Source organism: Panthera leo, chromosome A2, assembly GCF_018350215.1.
Source record: "Panthera leo isolate Ple1 chromosome A2, P.leo_Ple1_pat1.1, whole genome shotgun sequence".
Lineage (NCBI taxonomy): Eukaryota > Metazoa > Chordata > Mammalia > Carnivora > Felidae > Panthera > Panthera leo.
The window spans coordinates 52491844-52513363 of NC_056680.1; the positions used below are offsets into that span (position 1 = coordinate 52491844).

General features: G+C 38.6%; 1 protein-coding gene across 8 annotated transcripts in view; it reads left to right on the forward strand.

Moving 5' to 3' along the window:
* The window catches only part of ATG7 (autophagy related 7), a 246123-nt gene that overhangs the window by 86314 nt on the left and 138289 nt on the right, over window positions 1–21520 (forward strand). Inside the window, exons 18-19 of one of the 8 annotated variants that reach the window (XR_006195353.1) lie at window positions 5489–5653; window positions 9582–9958. The exons of 6 other annotated variants lie outside the window; for them this stretch is intronic. Coding sequence is in view for 1 of the 2 variants with exons in the window: in XM_042910932.1 (XP_042766866.1) it covers window positions 5489–5569 (81 nt within the window). In the remaining variant the exon portion in view is untranslated. Of the gene's footprint in view, window positions 1–5488; window positions 6243–9581; window positions 9959–21520 lie in introns of those variants that run through there. One more of the 8 variants, XM_042910932.1, reaches the window with a different exon arrangement.

Sequence of the window (21520 nt, forward strand, 5' to 3'; positions counted from 1 at the left end):
TGACTTAAGAAAGACAATTGCTATGTATAGAGGTATGTATAGATAATTTTTCTCTCTGAACATTCCTATTGTATGTCTGAAATTAGCTTTCGAGAGAGGGATTTATGCTGCTTCATCAAGGATACTCCCTGCTTCTCTGATTTGATAGGGTTTTAAATCTCAGTCATTTATAAGGACTGGCCAGAGCCCAGTCGGAAGAGCTCTCCAAAGTTTGTGCCAGGAATTTTTGCATACAGCTTCTCAGTGGCAAATATTACTCAAAACTGGGCTGCAGCCAGCTTTTCCTTCTCCTGTCCAAAAGGGACATAAATCTCTGATTTGGAAAATGATGAGTAACCCCCAGGTTCCCTTTCCCTATCTCATTTACCCAGTGAGGCCTCCAGTCTTCTGTTGTAATGTGTGATGGATTCCATGTGCATGGTCGTGTTGTATAAGCTGTATCCCACATCTTGTGCTTAGCAACTAGTGTTTCCCAGTCTCCAGAGCTGCTTGGTTCCCTAATGGAGGCAGAATATCCAGCCAGAAGCAGTATGGAGTATGTAACTGCAAGCTCTAACCTTGGAGCTCTTGGCTCTTCACCTCCTTGAAAAACCTTGGACATTTCTCCCTTTGCTTCAATTTCCTCATCCATAGAGTGGGGAAAATATTTTCTGTTTCCCAGGGAAATTGCAATGGCTGACGTGTATCCAGTTCCCTGTGACCAAGTACCAAGGCCTTTGCCCACTCCTGGGACTGGTGTTGACATCAGAAATGAGAAAACAAAGACCCCTGTGATTGAAATAGGTCACCCGGGGTGTGTGGAACCCTCTCTGGGCTCACTGTACAAGCAGGTACAATGAGAGTCCTGACTGAAGGTCAAGGCTGCCCTGGCTTTGAGAAGCTGAGAAACCTTCCATCATGACTCATGACAAGGACTGCCAAAACCTTCTCCTCGAGTCCAGAGAACTGCGCCTTGCTTGCTACCTCTGACCAGTGGTCTTCTGAGACGTCCTAATTGGTAGTTAAAGCTTGTACTGCTTACCCCTCTCCCTGTCACCTGAGGTCACAAAGGCATGCCTAGTTTGCTTGAACACATTTTTTTCTTACAGGATCCTTTTATGATCCAGACCAGAAAGTTTAGTACTGTGTTCTTACATGGTTCCACTGGCTGCCCGGCCCAAGCATAATCTTCAGATTGTTGAAAATCTGGGTTCCTATTTGGAATTAATCTCACTCACTTTTAGGCTCTTTTCCCCTCCCCCACCCTAAGCCCATCTCTTGACAGAGTGGTTCTTAACATTGAGTCCTGGACCTTGTGCAGAGTGACCAGAGCAGTAGACCCTGCTTCTCTGGGGAAAAAAATAAAAATTAAAATTAAAAAAAATGCAAAGCCACACACAGTTTTACAGACAATTTCAGTGACTCCATGAAGTCCCAGAAACATGCCTGTGGATCCTAGGAAAGCACCCTTGTACTATGAGTTTTTCTTTGCTGCCATTCCCAAGCTGTCCTGGGTGAGACACTGGGGAATGAATGTTGCAAGTAGCCCCACCATGACCTCTTGTATGGCTTTGGAAAGTTGCCATCTCTCTCTGGGGACTCATTTTCCTCAGCTGTAGTAAAGGGAGATTCAGGAGCGCATTTACCACTGGATTTTGTTTTATGACTCTGAGATTGTGCAGTCTCTTGATCACCATTTCTTCAGGCCCAACTATGTTTAGGACAGGGAAGATACTGACCCTGCTCAGAGCTCTGAGAGTTCTCGCATCTCTGGTGGTGCACCGATTTGACTCCTGATGGACAAAGAGCCCCAACTATCATCTGTTCATATTCCTTCCTTTTTCATATAAAGATATATGTGTATTTTATAATTTATATTTATGTTCATACTTCATACATTCATTTATATTCATAAAATATTTATATATGATATTCATGAGACATCTTTCCTTCTCTCTCCACCCTCAGTAGCTTTGGAAGTAAGGGGGGGGGCAGGGCGGATCATGGTAGTTACTGCTGGGTTTTTGAAATAAGGGAGCCATCAACTTGGGGAGCTTTTTATGGATGTATGTGCTTGTACATGGACAAGTTGTATACAACATATAACTAACTGTTTACACTGAATACTAAAAACACCCAGATATATCTTTATGTGAGTTTATTTTAATGACTCTTGGCATAATAGTTCACATGAGCAGACATTAAAGCTCCTAATTCATGATACATTTTTGAAGGACACAGAGGTGAATAAAAGCCTCTGAAGTTTCTGATGATGTCCTTCTGAACAAGATAGTAAACTTACATTACATGATTCAATATAACTTCCTATACTTGAATTATATAAACATCTTTACTCAAGAAATGTTCCTACCTTGGAAGGGGTAACTCGTTTTTAGTAAATGGTAGGAAATGATCAGGTAGATGTTTTGAATGGCAGAAAAAAGTAACGATTCAGTAGGTGAACAAATGAACAGCAGAACCGGAGAAGGAAGAAAGAAGATAGCTCTGCCCTGCAGGAACTCAGTCAGACAGGTGGCTAGGGCTCAGCAGCAGGATGCCCTTTGCCTGTTAGCGCCAAGGTGTGATTTATCCTTATGCCATAAATGCCATAAGTGGTGCTATCACTGAATGTTACGTTTCAGTGTTCTGAATATTTATTCAGCTGATCTTCTTTTTCAGCTTTTACTGTCTCCTTTGCTTTAGTTGATGCTTTCGCTGATTTGTTATTAGATTGGAAGATCATTTTTAGAGGATATTAAAACAAGGGGCCTTTGGGATTCATCAAAGATGACCTAACATTTTATTAAAGGACACATTTTGGCAATGAGTTCTTTGAAGGGTTTTGCTTGCTCTCCTGCAGGATTTTTAAGAGTCTCCATTTTATTTTTTCTAAAAAGCCTTCCAATACCCTGTCCAGGTATTTCTAAAAGTACTTAAACCACCATAGCCTTTTTTGCCATAGAAGATGTGGAAAGAACTGTTTGAGAACATCCTATTCTTAAAGCTGCTGTCATTATAACTTATAAAATATTTTATGTGATGATAAATTCTGGAGTGTCTGGCCCTCCCTAGTTTTTTTGTTTGTTTTTTGTTTTGGGGTGTGTGTGTGTGTGTGTGTGTTTAAGTAAACTCTGTACTGCACATGGGGCTCAAACTTATGACCCTGAGATCAAGAGTTGTGTGCTCTGCGAGCTGAGCCAGCCAGGTGCCCCTGGCCTTCCCTAGTTTTAAATAAGTTTTTATCATAGAAATTAAAGTTTTTTTCTTTAAGTTTTTTTTTTAATGTTTGTTTATTATTGAGAGAGAGAGACAGAGAGACAGAGAGAGAGACAGAGTACAAGCAGGAGAAGGGCAGAGAGAGAGGGAAACACAGAATCCGAAGCAGGCTCCAGGCTCTGAGCTGTCAGCACAGAGCCCGACGCGGGGCTCGAACCCACGAACCATGAGATCATGACCTGAGCCGAAGTTGAACATTTAACCAACTGAGCCACCCAGGTGCCCCAAAGTTGTTTTTTTCTTCACAAGGAAGAAAAGACTGCATGCTTCTCTTTTCTAGAATTTCTAGTGGCTGATTAAAGTGCACACAAAAGTTTGACATCTTGACTTCATAGCCATCCGACTAAAATGGGAAAATTTTAGTGATCCTTTCGTCTGTGATCCTGAAACGGCTGCAAGTGTGCCAAACGTAAGCACTCAGTGGGAGAATAGATGTAGCGAGTTTTTGCAAATCAGAGGAACTGTGTACTTGCATGTGTGTGTATCCAGCAGGGTCTTGAGGAATGGCAGTATATGTGGGATAACTGACCCGCCTCCCATGAGGACTGTTCTGAATAGTCCCATTGCCTGTAGTCAGAACTTACCTGTCCTCATGACTCTAGACAGCCTTGGTGTCTTTGTAGTTGACTCTGGATTCCGTAGAGCATTTGGATACTTTAAAGACCTTTGTCAGCACTCCCACTTGGGATAGAAGTCCATGCAAAAGCATATATTTTCATGTTATTTATAAAGGTGGGAGAGGAAATTTGGGTTTCTCCCAGTTCTCAGTTGTACTTGACATTTCCCTTTTATATCCGCTCTCTCATGAAGGACCCTGAAGGGGGAAATGGTAACAAAAGTGGGAATTGAGGCAAGTTATTTATTGTTGTGTTAATACCTCTCACATATCCCAGACGTGGGACATGAGCCCAATATTGCTCTTTATGGGCCACTATCTAGATTTTCTGTTCGTTCAATTTGACCCGGCAGACTTGACTCCAATCATAATGCAAGCAGGCTTTAAAAAATAAACAAGTGCAAACCGATTTACCAGTAGAGTAACGTGTGTACCAAAGAAAACAAAAACATGCACGCGTCACTTGGCTCTACTGGAGGAGTAAGAGTTGTATTTCCTAACATCTGCCGTTTGTTGCCTAATCGCTTACTGTTTCCTCTTATTGAGAATATTCCAGTAGGCACTTAATACCTGAAAAATGAGGCCTGTGACACCCTAGCACCCTCTGTGCAAAAGAACTGCAAGTCCCAAGAAGAGGGCCATCTCCCAGGGTCCCTGGGGGAGACGGTGTACTTGCCTCAGCTCTGCCGTGCAGGCTCAGGACATTTGACAAGTTCTTCTGGGGAAATTGCTTCAGATCTCACAATATTTTCCTCTTAATAGCCTCAGCAGTGGTGAGTTCTTGACCTTTGAGGGTGGGTTTGATTTTTTGGAAAGACTAGAAGTAATTTGAAGCTGCATGTTGTGAATCAAGGGAACAAGCAGTTTGCAAGAAAAACTTTAAAATTAGAAAGAAAAAAAAAAGCACTGCAACAGCTTCAGACAGTTTGTGGGGTCTGATTAAGCGAGCGCACCAGTTCAAGGGAGCTCGGAGCTGGCTGAGAGATAACAGGACTTTTTGATACGGTTTGTGCCATAGAAAAGGCACTGGCTTGGGCATCCAACTCTTGATTTCGGCTCAGTTCATGATCCCAGGGTTGTGGGATCAAACCCTGTGTCAGGCTCCTGGCTAAGCATAGAAGCTGCTCTCTCTCTCTCTGCCCCCTCCCCTGCTTGGATGCTCGCTTGCTCTCTAAAGATTTTTTAAAAACCCTTAAAGAAAGAAATGAGCACTGGCTTCAGAGACAATGCTACCCACTAACTGTGTCACCAATGACAAGTATCTCAGACTTTCTGTGCTTCACTTGGGTGGAAAAAAGTTAAGATACCTTTTCAGGGGCAGTGAAGATTAAACGAGAGCTTGTGTGCCACTGTCCTATATGATTGGTACTGTAAGTGTGTTTAATTGTTCGTTCTTTAAAGCAGAAATCAGGTGCAATTCCCATCTCCTTTCCTAAGTGGACTCACTTCATAATTATAGCCATAAAGTCTTTCTATCCTTAGAGGTTGAAAAGGGAAGGAAACCAAAAGGATGAGCATTTCTTTTGAAAGGGCATGGCCTCAAGAGGTGAGCAAATATTAATGTGTAGGTTATTACATTCTGTGTCTTTTTCTCTCCTTTTCACTTTTCTTTTCTAGTTGGCAGTTAACCTTAATCCAGCGTTTTCATTATTAACCAAAATGAAGCTGAGGTTTAATGTTCCCAGGAATGTGTGCTAGGGGAGGAGGCGAATCTTCATATTTGCCGAAGTTACTGGGCAGGTATCTGTGACCAGTGTCAGGCCCACAATTCCAGAGGAGCAGGTATGAACCTTAAGAAAGACATCTTGGCTATGTTCCCTCTGAATTCTGAATACCTGTGTGTTCTTAGAGGGCAGGGATGTAAGAGACTCAGGATGGTAGTTCTGTGACAGCACCAGGCCTTCTGCAGTCCATGCTCCTGCCCCTGTCCCACACTGCTCCTCAGAAGCCTTTCTCTAGCTTCAAGCATCTTGGCTTTCCTTGCCACGGCTCTGAGTGAGGTTGGAGGCCAGAGCAACACTCACAGGGAGGGCCACCTGCCTTGGCTTCATCATGTTAACTGCTGCAGTGTTTCCCTCTTTTTGGGCACATGTTGTGGATGTCTTCCCAATGTCCTTTTCAAGCTTTCCAGGAAGTGGCTAGCAAGAAGGCTACCCAATCTATCAGGTCAAGAGTTCATTAAGCTAGGAGAAATGACATGGAAGTCCAGGATTTCCAGTGCTCTCAGTTCACTTACCTACCATGTTAAACATCTCTCTGACAGTGATGTGGCAAGACTAACACTCACAGAATCCTTATGTACTGTCCTTGGGGGAGTGTGAGGGGGAAGCTTCCATTTAAAAGTTTTAGCAGGGGTGCCTGGGTGACTCAGTTGGTTAAGCATCCGGCTCCTGGTTTTGGCTCAGGCCTGGTCTCACAGTTCGTGAGATCAAGCCCCATGTTGGGCCCACACTGACAGTGAGGGGCCTGCTTGGAATTCTCTCCCCTGTCTCTTTGCCTCTCCCCTGCTCATGCGTTCTCTTGCTCTCTCTCTTTTGAATAAACTTAATTTTCTTTTAATTTTTAATGCTTATTTTTGAGAGCGAGACAGAGACAGAGCATGAGCAGGGGAGGGTCAGAGAGAGAGGGAGACACAGAGTCTAAAGCAGGCTTCAGGCTCTGAGCCATCAACACAGAGCCTGATGTGGGGCTCGAACTCGAACTGTAAGATTGTGACCTGAGCCAAAGACGGATGCTTAACCTATTGAGCCACTCAGGCACCCCATTGAATAAATAAACCGAAAGAAAGAAAGAAAAAGAAAGAAAGAAAGAAAGAAAGAAAGAAAGAAAGAAAGAAAGAAAGAAAGAAAGAAAGAAAGGGAGGGAAAGAAAGACAGGAGGGAGAGAGGGAGAAAGGAAGGAAGGAAGAAAGAAAGAAAGGAGGGAGGGAGAGAGAGAGAGAGAAAGAAAGAAAAAGAAAGTAAGTAAGTTAGTTTAGCAGTTTTTAGGACTGGTTGGTTAAGCTCCATGGTGAACCATTTGGTTATCCTTGGGGGACTTGTCCTTTTAAAGGAGAATCCCGACACCCAGAAGAATGTATCATTTTCCTACTGTGATATCAGGAACATTGTGGGCACTAGGGCAACTTCTATGTGCCCTCCAGCACAGGTGCATGGCATGGGGATGAGAGTTTCAAAGTTTTTCCTCAAGAAATTGTTTATGACTGGGGCGCCTGGGTGGCTCAGTCAGTTAAGCACGATCTCATCGTTCGAGAGTTCGAGCCCCACGTCTGGTTCTGTGCTGACAGCTCGGAGCCTGGAGCCTGCTTCGGATTCTGTGTCTCCCTCTCTCTCTGGCCCTTCCCCGCTCATGCTCTGTCTCTTTCTCTCAAAAATAAACATTAAATGCTTTTTAAAAATTGTTTATGACAAACATAGTTCACTAGACTTTTTGGTTAATTTTCGGCTTAAATATTTTTTAAAACATTTGGAAGGTACGGACATGCAGCTGCTAAGAATCCAAGACAGGACTGTTTTTGAAAATACAAATGCTTCTGTTTTGCATTTACTTAAGGAAGTTGCCTCCCATCTATTCCTGTGAATACAGATACTGTTTAAATGATACCATTTTGAGTAAAATACAGTGTCCAGGTGGTTTGGGGGAAATCAGTGGGAAAAAGTTAAAAACAAAACAAAACAAAGAAACCTACAACACTTGGGTATCACTGCATTCCAGGGGCCAAGAGACAGAATGATGGTATTTCTGGCAGGCTTCCAGGCCCAGCAAAACCCACACCCCAAGGCTGTCTCTGTAGCTTCCTGTGGTTTTCCCACTGAAGAGAAACAGCCTTTCTGTTGGATGGTCCAAGTTAGGATGGCAAGTTTGTACATTAGCTTGATCAGCACGATATTCCTGCTTTGAGGTTATTTCCCAACAGGATCCATTTGGGAAATTTGATGCACCACAGTTGTTGCAGACTGAACTGCATTTTAATCCTGTTGGTAGAAATCAGTAGCTTCCAGTAATTACAGGTTATCTTGCTGCTGTGTGGTTTGTAACAATGAAGTCAAGTCTCAGACCACATTTTGCCACACATGTGAACATTTGTTAGCAAGCAGATGCGAAAGCTGGTCATTCAGCCTGTTCTTGGAGACTGAAAAAGCCCAACCTCGTCCCTTTCATATGTATCTCACATCAGCTATTCAGTAGAGACACATATAAATATATCCTTTTTAAAGGACATGTCTAACCTTTTGGTTGGAAGCTTCTGTTAACTGTCCAGACCCAGGACAGGAAGCTTAGGCCCAGAGTGCCCTTGCAAAGAGTGGTAGGCTGCCTGGTCTGCCAGACTCTTATAAGCCACATGTATACATAAGGTTCTGTTTCCAACCAACCCATATATCCTGAGCACTGTTCCTGTCATCCGAAAAATCATTCCCCCACCCCCTCCTTTATTCTCATGAGGGAAACCCTCCAGTGTAGATTTAGGTAGCTACAGTTGATACACTCTGATTTGGGAGGTTGGATTTCTTCTACTTAGTCTTTCAAATGAGAACCAGCCACATGTATATTATGCAGTCCTGATTTGGGTGCCTCAGATACAAAGTAGATACCCCTAGGAACGAGAGAGTGTGTGGTGCACATCATATGTGTACACACTATGTATGCTGAACTACTTTAAAATATAGATAGTACTCTAAGCATTCCTTTATTTGCACCTGGAATATTGTGTCTTGTGTAATGTTGTCAGCCACTGATGAGTGACCTGAAATGTCAGTTGACCACTGGCCTGCTATGATGAGTTAATCAGAGCCATGGATGAATGGTTCGCTTGTGGGACAGAAAAAGAGAATCAGTTTTGTAGGCTTTTTCAAGCTCTTGCACATGCCTCCATCTAATCTTCTAACATGTGTGGAAGTATCTTCCATGCAATTTGCAGAGAAATCTTTGTGCATAGTCATAGAGCAAATACATTATAGGAACTGTAACTTGAACTTTTGTTCTTTATAGTTCCTCTGCACTATAAGAGTAAATTGCTACTGAGGAGAGCGATCATGATTCCTCAAGGAATCCAATAGCACTTTCACTTTGGGGCAGGTGTGGGCAAGGTAAGGCCGTGTGCTAAAGATATGATACATAAAAGAATGTTGGGAGATTAGTAGTTTAACTTGTGGTAAGCCATATAATTCAAACCAGTTCTTTTACTGAAATCATCTAAAGAAAGTAGATAAATCATTCCTTTGTAATGTTCTTAAACATTGAAGAACTAATAAATTGTGAGGAATTATTGAGTTGAGATTTGGGAGAGAGTGTGACACAGAGGAGTGAGCCTAACACTGGGGCCACCTTTGTCTTAAGGGCATTTGCTGATCAGGAAAAGGAAGCTGAGAGCCTGAGCTCGCCTTTGGTGTCCTTTCAGGGTTAAAAATTATAGTCTGGGTCTTGTCAAGCTTAGGAAACCTGGTAAGCCACTTCCCCCTTTGAGTTGGACACCCCTAAGAGATACACTTAGGAGTAATGGTAATTGGAAGTGAACCAACTCTCAGACTGGCTGCAGCTCTGTTTCATATTATCTGAGTGGCCCACAAACTTTAAGGTTTACTTGGATTAAGATGAATGCCTGTAGCTAATGCCCATAGGTGCCAGGTCGAAAGAAATGATGTCTTTAGTAGAGGAGGATATCATGATCCTAATCCTCAAATTACTTCTGCAAATAATTTTTCCATTACAGTATCCAGCCACAATCAGAGGTAACCAGGCACACAAAGAAAGAAGACACCAAGCATATGAACCAGCAGAAGCAACATGCAACAGAAATAGACACACAGAGACTCTAGGTATTGGACTTACCAGAAGCAGATGATAAAATACCAGTTATAGGATTGAAAGAAAGAAAAGCCAAACTTGAGTTTCAGCAGGGACTGAAAGTTCTAAAATGTGGCTTTGTACATTAAAAAAAAAAAATCAAATAAATTCTACAACTAAAATACAAAAACAAAGTGAATGGGTTTATAGGCAGTTAGACACAGCAAAGAGCAAATCTATAAACTGAAAGCATAGGTTAGAAGAAACTGTTCAAGGTGAAGCATGGAGAGGTAGAACAATGGGAAATTTAAAAGAGAAGATAAGAATGCTCTTATCACTGAGTAAATTACAATGGTTTCAGGAGCTCTATGCTGGGGACTGGGGGCAGAGACCAATATAATATTTTTTCTGTTATCTCACAGAAGCATACAAAAAAAAGTTAGTGATGGTTGTTAAAAAATCTGATCAACATGATTAAGAAATCTATTCTGGTGAACACACTGCACCAAAGTGTGAAGCACATTCTTGTCAAGCACACAACACAATGTTTTACAAGAATTTACCATAGACTGGATCACTGAGCAAGTCCCACAAATTTCAAAGATTGAAACTATACAGAATGTATACTTTTATCCCAATGTAATTATGCTAGAAATCAGAGACAGACTAGAAAATCATCTCCATGTCTTTATTTGGAAATTCAAGTATATAGGCCTAAAAAAGTTATGAATTAAAGAAGATAGAATGGAAATTAAGAAATATTTTAAATGAATAAGTATTTCTTGTAAAAATGTATAGGGTGCAGATAAAAGAGTACCTAATAGAAAAATGGGTATCCTTAAAAGAAAAAAAAGGCCTAAAATTAATGAGCAAATATTTATCTTAAGAAGTCAAAAAAAGCATAACAAATACAAACAAACAGAAGACAGAAACTAAAAAGAATAGAAAGAAGATGAACAAAGCCAGGAGTGTAGAAGCATGTATAAAATTGGGAAACCTCTGGTGAGGCCAACCAAGAGGGCACAGAAAACACAATTAACGTGTATCTTAAGAACAGAGTATTGAATTTTTATTGTATTTACTTCTTTAAAGAACTTTTTTTTTTTAACATTTTTTCAAATTATTTTAGAAAGAGGGTGAGACCACAAGTGGAGAGGGGCAGAGGGAGAGAGAGACAGAGAGAGAGAGAAAGAGAATGAATCTTAAGCAGGCTTCACGCTCAGTGTGGAACCCGACTTGGGGCTTGATCCCATGACCCTGGGATCAGGACCTGAGCCGAAATCAAAAGTCAGATGCTCAACTGACCAAGCCACCCAGGTGCCCCTCCTGTTCTTGATAGTAATATAGGGGCTCACTCTGCAGTTTTTTAAGCTGTAATGTTTTATATCTGTATTATTTCACAACAAAAAGGTTCAAATAATGAATAAGCATTCTGCTGCTCATTCTCACCCATAATTTACATTGTAAATTTATATTTACATTTACAAATGTAAATTTACATTTACATTAATTTTAGCCGTACACAAAAGGGTCTCAACCCGACAAACTGCTTTTTAAGAGAATGCTCATCCTAGCCTGAAGGTTTCTAACACAAGAGTAGAGGCAGCCTACTGGTAGATCACACAACCCAGTAACTTAGGCCATAAGGGGCTGAGTCCAAAGGAACTTACCTACACTGTAGTTAATGTAAGCCAGTGTATTTATATTTTTTGAAATTGAGCCTCTCCCATGTGTTCCCTGTTATGTTAGGCACCCAAACACACAAGCTTACAAAGCAGGCTGGTAAACACACAAGGGGAGCAAACTAGTTTCAAAAGGACAGGAAACAAATGGGGGACAATGGCCGCTGGAGCTCAGGTTCTCTCTGAGGGGCAGCTTGAGCCCAACTCCGATGGATCACCGACTTGTGGAAATTTCAGAGTAATGTTGCCAGACCTTCTGTTGTTTGTTTGTTTTAAGAGTAAATGGAAATTTGAATTTTAAAGTCAAAGCATTTGATTTTTAAGTGTTAATTCAAGAATATGTTTTCCCCCAGATATGCCATGAATCAAATCAAACCTGTGTCTGGGATATTTCCAGGCAAGCACTATTAGTTTATGGCAGTGACATCAAGGGCCGTACAGATGGAGATAGAGAATAATGTATAAAATAATATAATCAAATGCCTAGTTTTTCTCAGTGGACGTTGCCTGCCAAATGTGTGCTTGTGTAATTCTCAGCTCCAAAATTAAAGGAAACTCACTGAACCAAAATTCACACATTACAAAAGTCACCTGGGATAATAATTTTCTTAAGGAGAGCTGGCTCTCTGTGCAGGGGAACTAAAAACTTTTTTTACCATACAGAATTTATCAAAGTGTTTGACTAAAACTGCTAAATAAACAGTAATATCACACAGTAATTTATTTCTTTTAGGAGGAACAGCTAAAGATGAGTTTTTAAAGTTAAGGAAACATACATGCTTCTTCATGGGTTGAGTGTAAGAGAAGGTGTCCCGCTTAAATAAAGGGGGCTGTTTTCAAAGCGTGGTCCTAAGACCCCCAGCATCCTGTCTTTTGGGAACTAGCTAGAAATGCAAAATTTTTGACCCCACCCTAGACTTAATTAATGAGAAACTGGGGATGTGGCTCAGCTTTCTGTTTTAACATGCCCTTGGGGGATTCTGATGTATGCTCTGGTCTGAGAACCTTGGCTCATTAGTTTTTGTGCTTTGTGACTTATTTTGAAGAACGACTTTAGAAAGCTGTACTTTGTTATATTAATGTTTCAAGTATAATTTGTTAATGTTTTGGCATCCTCCAAATGATCCTTCAAAGAATATCTTCAGTTTGTTGTAGTCAAGAAAAAATATGATTTGGGTTAAAAATGAGCAGGAAAAGTTATAGCCCTAAAAATTTCATTTTATATTAAAGATTTGTATACTTTCTTTGCTTTCCTTATCCCCCATTCATATGATGAAATAGATACATTTTTCAAGGATTTTTTTTTTTTTTTTTTTTTTTTTTTTTACTGTTAAGGGTACTGGGGAGAAGGTAGTAAGACAACGGGATTATCAACAGCAATTATATTTTTTAAGATGCTGGGCATTTCAGCTCTGTGTTCAGATGAGAATATAGAGAGGTGGGGATAGTTCTTGTCTGATTCCTTCTGTTTAGATAATGAAGGATGAGAGGTTACTTAAGAAACACAACTTGTACCTAGATAGACATTTAACTTACATATTTTTTTTAGGGTTTTTTTTTCTCTGTGAGTTACTTGCATTTAGTTGGGGTGAAAAGTCTTCCTTTTACATTTTAGTGTTAATTAATACTCGGGTAGGTAAGATAGTCCAATTCCTCTTCCCTAACTTGCTTTTGTAAATAGAAATGAAACGATAAAATAAAAACAAACAACAAAGCGTTAGTGTATAAGCAAGCCTGAGACCAAAGAATGAATCTCACAAGTGTAAAAATAGTTCTGCATGCATTGTACATTATGGTAGATATTTGGTTGTCTCCTTGACAAAAGTTAGTACCCCTGTACGCTTCTGTTCGTAGCAACATTATTCACGATAGCTAAAACATGGAAACACCCGTGTCCATCTAGAGAAAAATCAATAAACAGAATGTGGTCTGTACATATAATGGAATATTATTCAACCTCCAAAGGGAAGGAAGTTCTCATATACTCTACAACACAGAGGAATCTTGAGGACGTTGTGCTAAGTCAGTCACAAAAAGACAAACAATGCATGACTCCACTTACATAAGGTGCTTAGGGTAGTCAGATTCACAGAGACGGGAAGTAGAACGATTACCAGGGGCTGGAGGAGAATGGTGAGTTAGTGTTTAATGGGTGTAGAATTTCAGTTTTGCAAGATGACAAGAATTCTGGAGATGGATGGTGGTGGTGATGGTTGTGCAACATTGTTTATGTACTTAATGCCACTGAACTACACACTTCAAAATATTTAGGATGGGGCGCCTGGGTGGCTCAGTTAAGTGTCCAATCTTGGTTTTGGCTCAGGTTCATGGTTCATGAGTTCAAGCTCACGCATCAGACTCCACGCTGTCAGCACAGACTCTGCTTGGGGTTCTTTCTCACTCCCTCTCTCTGCCCCTCCCCTGCTCACTCTGTCTCTCTCAAACTACATAAATAAACATAAAAAATTTTTTTTAATATTTAAGATAGTAAAGTTTTTGTTTATTTTACCACCACCACCACCCACTACCACAACAACAAACTGGGAAAAAATAAAAGATGGTATTTTTTATACAGAAACATACAGAATTTCCCCAAGATGCCTGTAATCTAGAGCAGGCTCTATAAATACTCAAATGAATGTATTGAATGGCTTGGGCTATAATTATTCTTAGAGTGGCTTTTTGTTTTCATTTCTCCAGTTTGCCTCATTGTTGACTTCTGTCTGTATTTAAAATAAGCCCTCCTCAGATTTACACTATGCAATAGTGTAAGTCTAAAAAATAGATTAGTTGGTTAGAGCATCCATTTATAAATATTTCGATCATTATAATATCATGGTCATTAAGCAATTCAAATTTGTAAAGTCGAATTATTTGAGACAACCTTATATTGCTTTTATGATAGAGATAAAAAGAGAGCTATTTTAGATTTAGATTTAGAGAAAGTTGTTTGTGGCAGGTTAGCTTTTTTTTTTTTTTTTGGAGGCAGGGAGGTTGGGCAAATTAGCTTTTCCACAAAGGGTCTGCAGTAGTTCTTTGATCTTTTACCACTCCCCAAAACTTGAAGGTTGTGAAACCTTTTTTTTTTAAATTTAGATATAGTGCAACAATGATTTCAGCAGTAGATTCCTTAATGCCCCTTACCATTTAGCCCATGCCCCCTCCCACAACCCCTCCAGTAACCCTCAGTTTGTTCTGTGTATTTAAGAGTCTCTTAGGTTTTTGTCCCCCTCCCTGTTTTTATATTATTTTTGCTTCCCTTCCCTTGTGTTCATCTGTTTTGTCTCTTAAAGTCCTCATATGAGTGAAGTCATAGGGTATTTGTCTTTCTCTGACTGACTAATTTCACTTAGCATAATACTCTCCAGTTCCATCCACGTAGTTGCAAATGGCAAGATTTCATTCTTTTTGATTGCCGAGTAATACTCCATTGTGTGTGTGTGTGTGTGTGTGTGTGTGTGTGTGTGTGTGTGTGTGTGTATACATGTATATATATACACATATATACCACTTCTTTATCCATTCATCCATCAATGGGCACTTGGGCTCTTTCCATACTTTGGCTATTGTCGATAGTGCTGCTATAAACATGAGGGTGCATGTATCCCTTCGAAACAGCACACCTGTATCCCTTGGGTAAATGCCTAGTAGTGCAATTGCTGGGTGGTAGGGTAGTACTATTTTTAGTTTTTTGAGGAACCTCCATACTGTTTTCCAGAGTGGCTGCACCAGTTTGCATTCCCACCAGCAGTACAAAAGGGATCCTCTTTAAGGTTGTGAAACCTTCTAAGGAGAGCTTCCTTTTTCATCTCTTTCTCCTCATTTATATATGTTTCTTGATCTTTACAAGAATCTTCAGAAGTATTATTGATCTTTTAAGATGATAAACCAGACTTGGTACTTACTTAGTTCCAAACAACTCTAATTGGAAACGACATATTTTTAAGAAGTAGTCCACAGATTGGTAAGGGAGAGGTTAAGTGCATCTGTCCATCTGTCCATCAATCCACCCCTCCATCCCTCACTTCAGATAGTGTTTTTAATTACTCAAGCTGCTTTACAGATACCTTACACTGGATCCTCATACTAACAGCTCATTATAAATATTTTTTATTATTATTAAACACAATTCACATATTATAAAATTCACCACTTTGATTTAAAGTATACAGTTCTTTGGTTTTTAAGTATATTCACAAGTTTGTGCAACCATCACACTAACTACAGAGTATTTTCATCACCCCCAAACCAACCTCATAATCCCAGTACCCATTAGTAGTCATTCCACCCATTTTCAGCCTCCTCTACACTCTGGCAAGCACTTATCTACTATCTTTCTCTATGGATTTTCCTATCCTGGACATCTCATATAAATGGAACCATACATGTAGCCTTTTGCAAAGAGCCTCTTTCGTTTAGCATAATGCTTTCAAGGTTCATCCATAATGTAGCATGTGTCAGCACTTCATTTCTTTTTAAGGCTAAAAAATATTCCATTATATGGATATACCACATTTTTTTTACCCATTCATCAACTGATGAATATTTGGGTTGTTTCCATTTGGAGCGCCTATGAACAATGCTGCTACAAACATTTGTGTGTAAGCTTTTGCGTGAACATATGTTCTCAGTTCTCCTGGCTGTATACCTAGGAGTATAATTATTGGGTCATATGGTAACTCTGTTTAACATTTTATAAAACTGCCAAACTGTTTTCCACAACAGCTGTACCATTTTAAATTCCCATTAGTGTGGGAGGATTTTGTTCTCCATCTTCTTGTCAACATTTGTTATTTTCTCTTTTTTATTGTAACTATCTTACTGGGTGTGAAGTGGTATATTTCAGTGTGGTTTTGATTTGCATTTCCCTAATGACCAGTGATGTTGAGTATCTATTCATGTGCTTGTTGGACATTGGTTTATCTTTTTGGGGGGACATGTCTATTCACTCCCTTTGTCTGTTAAAAAAAAAGTTATTTATGCCTTTTAATTGAGATGTCATAAGAGTTCTTTATATCAAACCCTCATCAGATATGTAATTTGCAGATACTTTCTTGATGTATCCTTTGAAGCACAATATGTTTTAATATTAATGACATCCTAATTTGGGGAGGGCATAGGTGGGTTGAATATAATTTTCTTGCCACATCTAACTCTTTTCCGACCCAAGCTCATAAGGATTTAGTGATTTCTTCTATGAGTGTAATTGTTATAGCGCTTACCTTTGGATCAATAATCCATTTTCAGTTAATTTTTGTATATTGTATGTGGTAAGGGTTTAACTTTATTCTTTTCCATGTAGTGGATACTTAATTTTTCCAGTACTATTTGTTAAAAAGTATTTTTCCTACCCCTGTTATCTTGTTGTTCTTGGCACAAATGGAAGGGTTTAGTTTTGGACTCTATTCCATTGATTTATATGTCTGTCCTTCTGCTGGTACCATCAAGTATTGATTATTGTATCTTTCTAGTAAGTTTTGAAATCATGGAATGTGAGATCTCCAACTTTGTTCGTTTTTCAAGATTATTTTGGCTATTCTAGGTCCCTTAGGTTTCCATATGAATTTTAGGGTCAGATCCTGATCTGTCCCCATCTACTAAAAGCCAGCTGGATCACACTGAACATTAGATTAATTTAGGGTATATTGCCATCTTACCAACATTACGTCTTGTAATCGGTGAACTTGGGATATCTTTGTATTAAGAACTTTTTGCAATGTAGTTTTCAGCATACATGTATTGCACTTATTTTATTAAGTTTATTCCTAGATATTTTATTCCTTTGATGCTGTTATCAGTGGCGTTGTTTTCTTAATTTCTTCTTTGAATAATTCATGGCTGGTGTATAGAAATAAAATTGATTTTTGTATATGGCTCTTGTATCCTACCAGAGTAGAATGAACTCTTCAAGAGGAGGAGTGCTTGATGTACTTATTTGCTCTAAGAGTGTTTATGGATTCCTTATGCTTTTCCATGTACAAGGTCATGTCTTCTGAAAATAGAGTATTACTTCTTCCTTTCCAGTCCAGATCCAATCTAGACAGATGCTTTTATTTCTTTTTCTTGCCTATTACCATGACTAGAACTTACAATACAGTGTTGAATAGAAGTGGCAAAAGTGGGAATCTTTGTCTTTTCCTGATGTTAGTGGGAAAGCTTTCAATCTCTCACAATTAAGTATAATATTGATGCTTATTAATGCCCTTTAGGAAGTTGAGGAAGTTCTCCATTACAAGCTTATTATTTATATAAAAGGGTGTTGGATTTTGTTAAATGCTTTTTCTGTGTCTATTTAGATGATGGTGTGGTTTTTGTTCTTTATTAATATGAATTACATTGATTTTCACATGTTAAACCAGGCTTGCTTTCCAGGGATAAATCTCACTTTTTCATACCCTATAATCCTTTTTATATGTTTCTGGAGATTCAGTTTGCTAATTAAAAAACATTTTTTTTAAGCTTTATTTATTTAAGTAGTCCCCACACCCAATGTGGGGCTCAAAGTCACAATCAAGATCAAGAGTCGCATGCTTTTCTGACTGAGCCAGCTAGGCACCCCAGTTTGCTAATATTTTGTTAAAGATGCTTGCATTTATATTCATAAGGGACATCGGTCTTTGGTTTTAATTGTGATGTCTCTGTCTGGTTCTGTATCAAGATGATACTGGTCTGGGGGCACCTAGGTGGTTCATTTTGGCTCAGGTCATGATCTCACAGTTCATGGGTTTGAGCCCCACTTCAGGCTCTGTGCTGACAGCTTGGAGTCTAGAGCCTGCTTTGGATTCTTTGTTTCCCTCTCTCTGTCTCTGGCTCTCTCAAAAATAAATACTCATTAAAAATTTTTAGGGGGCTCCTGGATGGCTCAGTCGGTTAAGCGTCCGACTTCAGCTCAGGTCATGATCTCGCAGTCCGTGAGTTCGAGCCCCACGTTGGGCTCTGTTCTGACAGATCAGAGCCTAGAGCCTGTTTCAGATTCTGTGTCTCTCTCTTTCTTTCTCCTCCCCCACTCATGCTCTGTCTCTCTCTTCTCAAAAATAAATAAACGTTAGAAAAAAATTTTTTTAGGATAACTCTGGTCTCAAAATGAGTTGAGGCATGTTTCTTCCTTTTCTGTTGTTCAGGGGTATTTGTGAAAGATTGGTTAATTCTTTAAATGTCTGGTAAAATTTATCAGCAAATCCCTCTACTTCTGAGCTTTTCTTTGTGGGAAGTTTGTGATTAGTAATTCAGTCTCTTCAGTTTTCGTGAGTCTATTAGGATTTTCATTTTTTTTTTTTAGTCATTTCAGTACTTAGTGACTTTGTCAAAAATTTTCCATTTTTATCTAGATTATCTAATGTATTGGCAACAGTTGTTTACAGTATTTCCATATAATTTTTATTTCTGTAAGATTGACAGTAATATCCCCTCTCTCATTGATGATATGGTAATTTAAATCATCTCCCTTCAATATTTGGTCAGTCTGGATAAAAGTTTTGTCAATTTTGTTTGTCTTCTGAAAAGATTTTATTTCTTCTCAATTATTTGTATTTTTTTCTTTATGCTTGCTTTGTGTTTACATTGCTTTTTTGTTTTGTTCTTAGGTTGGAAAGTTAGGTTATTGATTTGAAATCAGTCTTCTTTAATATCGGCATTTATAGCTATAAATTTCCCTCTGAGCACTGCATTCAGTGCATCTTACAACTTTTGGTATGTTATGTGTCTTATTTTTTTTTAGTTTTCATTCATCTCAAAGTATTTTTTAATTTCCCTTGTGATTTCTTATTTGATCCATTTCTTTAAGGGTGTGTTGTTTAATATCCACGTATCTGTGAGTTTCCCAAATTTCTTTTGTTATTGATACCCAATTTCATTCCATTGTGATCAGAGAACATAATTTTATGATTTCATCTTATTTTACTTATTGAGTCATGTTTTATGGTGTTAACACATGGTGTATCCTGGAGAATGTTCCATGAGCCTTTGTGAGAATATATTTTCTGCTGTTACTGGATGTAGTGTTCTGTAGATGCTAATCAGATTTAGTTGGTATATAATGTTCAAGTCTTCTGTTTGTTTGGTGATCTTTCTAGTTATATCCATTATTGAAAGTGCAGTATTGAAGTCTCTATTACTGTTTAATTGTGTATTTTTACCTTCAATTCTGTCTGTTTTTTGCATAATGTATTTTTGGGCTGTGTTGATAGATAACATAAGATTTTAATTATTGTATCTTCTCAATATATTGACCCTTTTATCATATTTTATGCCCTTCTTTGTTGCCAGTAACAATTTTTGTCTTAAAGTGTCTTTTGTTTGATGTTAGTATAGTCTCTCCAGTTAACGGTCTTTTGGGTTCTTTTTTAAACACCTTTTTTGAGATATTATTAACATATAAAAATTGTACATATTTAAGGTGTATGACTTGCTGTGTGTGTATGTGTTGAAATGATTACCACAACTAAGCTAGTTAACATATCCATCACCTATACATAGTTGCCAGTGTGTGAGTGTGTGTGTGTGTGTGTGTGTGTGTGTGTTGAGAAGTTTAATATAAGATCTATCCTCTTAGAAAATTTCAGGTATGCAATATGGTATTATTAACTGTCATCACCATACTGTACATTATATCTTCAAAACTTATTTATAGTGCATAATTGAAACTGTGTGGAATATTTTTTCTATTGTTTTACTTTCAACCTATTCATGTCTTTGCATCTAAAATGAATCTCTTATAGACAGCATATAGTTGCATGATGTTTTTTGTTTTATCCATCCATTCTGCCGTGTCTGCCTTTTAGTTGGCGGGTTTAATTCATTTACATTTAATGTAATTACTGATGAAATCGAATTTATGTCTGCAATTTTGATTTTTGGTTTTTATGTGTCTTATGCCTTTTTTTTCTTTCTTTCTGAATTCCTCTATTTTTCTGTATTCCACCTTTTTTTGTGTTAAATAGACATTTTACTTTTTTTTCTTTTTAAGTATGCTCCAAGCCCAGCATGAAGCCCAATACAAGGGCTTGAACTCACAACCCTGAGATCAAGAACTGAGCTGCAATCAGGGGTCAAACACTTAACGGACCAGGCACCCCAAAATAGATCTTTTCTAATGTGCCATTTTAATTCCCATGTTCTCTCTTTCTCTCTCTCTCTCATATACATACACACTTTTTTTTAGTTATTCTTTCAGTGGCTGCTCCAGAGATTACAATTAAAATACTAACTTATAACCATGTGTTTTGGTTTAACATCACCTTAATTTGAATAATAGATAAAAACTTTGCTCCATTGTACCTTGGTTTGCCTCCCCTTCCTTTGGGCTTACTATCACACAGATTAAATCTTTATACTTTATATGACAACACAGATGTATAATTACTGCTTTTTGCATTTGTATTTTATTTTTTTATGCATTTGTGTTTAAAAAAATTTTTTTAACATTTATTTATTTTTGAGAAAGTGAGAGAGACAGAGTGTGAGCAAAGGGAGGGGCAGAGAGAGAGAGAGGGAGACACAGAATCCAAAGCAGTCTCCAGGCTGTGAGCTGTCAGCACAGAGCCTGACGTGGGGCTCGAACTCACAAACTGTGAGATTGTGACCTGAGCCAAAGTCAGACATTTGACTGAGCCACCCAGGCGCCCCTGCATTATTTGTATTTTAAATCACATAGAAGAAAAAAATAATTACAAAGAAAAATGCATTTGTTGTCCTTTATATTTGTCTATGTAGTTTCCTTTACCTGTGTTCTTTATTTCCTCTTGTGGATCTGAGTTACTATTTAGTGACCTCTCATTTCAATCTGAAGTACTCACTTTAGCATTTCTTACAGGGCAGGTTTGCTGGTGATGAATTTTGTTTTTCTGGGAATGTGTTTTGTTTATCTTGTTTTTGTTTATCTGGGAATGTGTTAATTTCTCCTTCACTTTTGAAGGTTAGTTTTGCTGGACATGGAATTTTTGGTTGACAGTCCTATGCTTTCAACACTTTGAATGTTTCATCCCATTACTTTTGATTCCTTTAGATCTGATGAGAAATTGGCTATTAATGATCCTCTTTACATGATAGGTTATTTCTCTCTTGGATTTGCAAGGTCATCTCTTTGTCTTTTGACAGTTTATGATGTGTCTAGATATGGATTTCTTTGAGTTATGCTACTTGGAGGTGACTTACATTTACATATTCTTCCATGGTTTATACATTC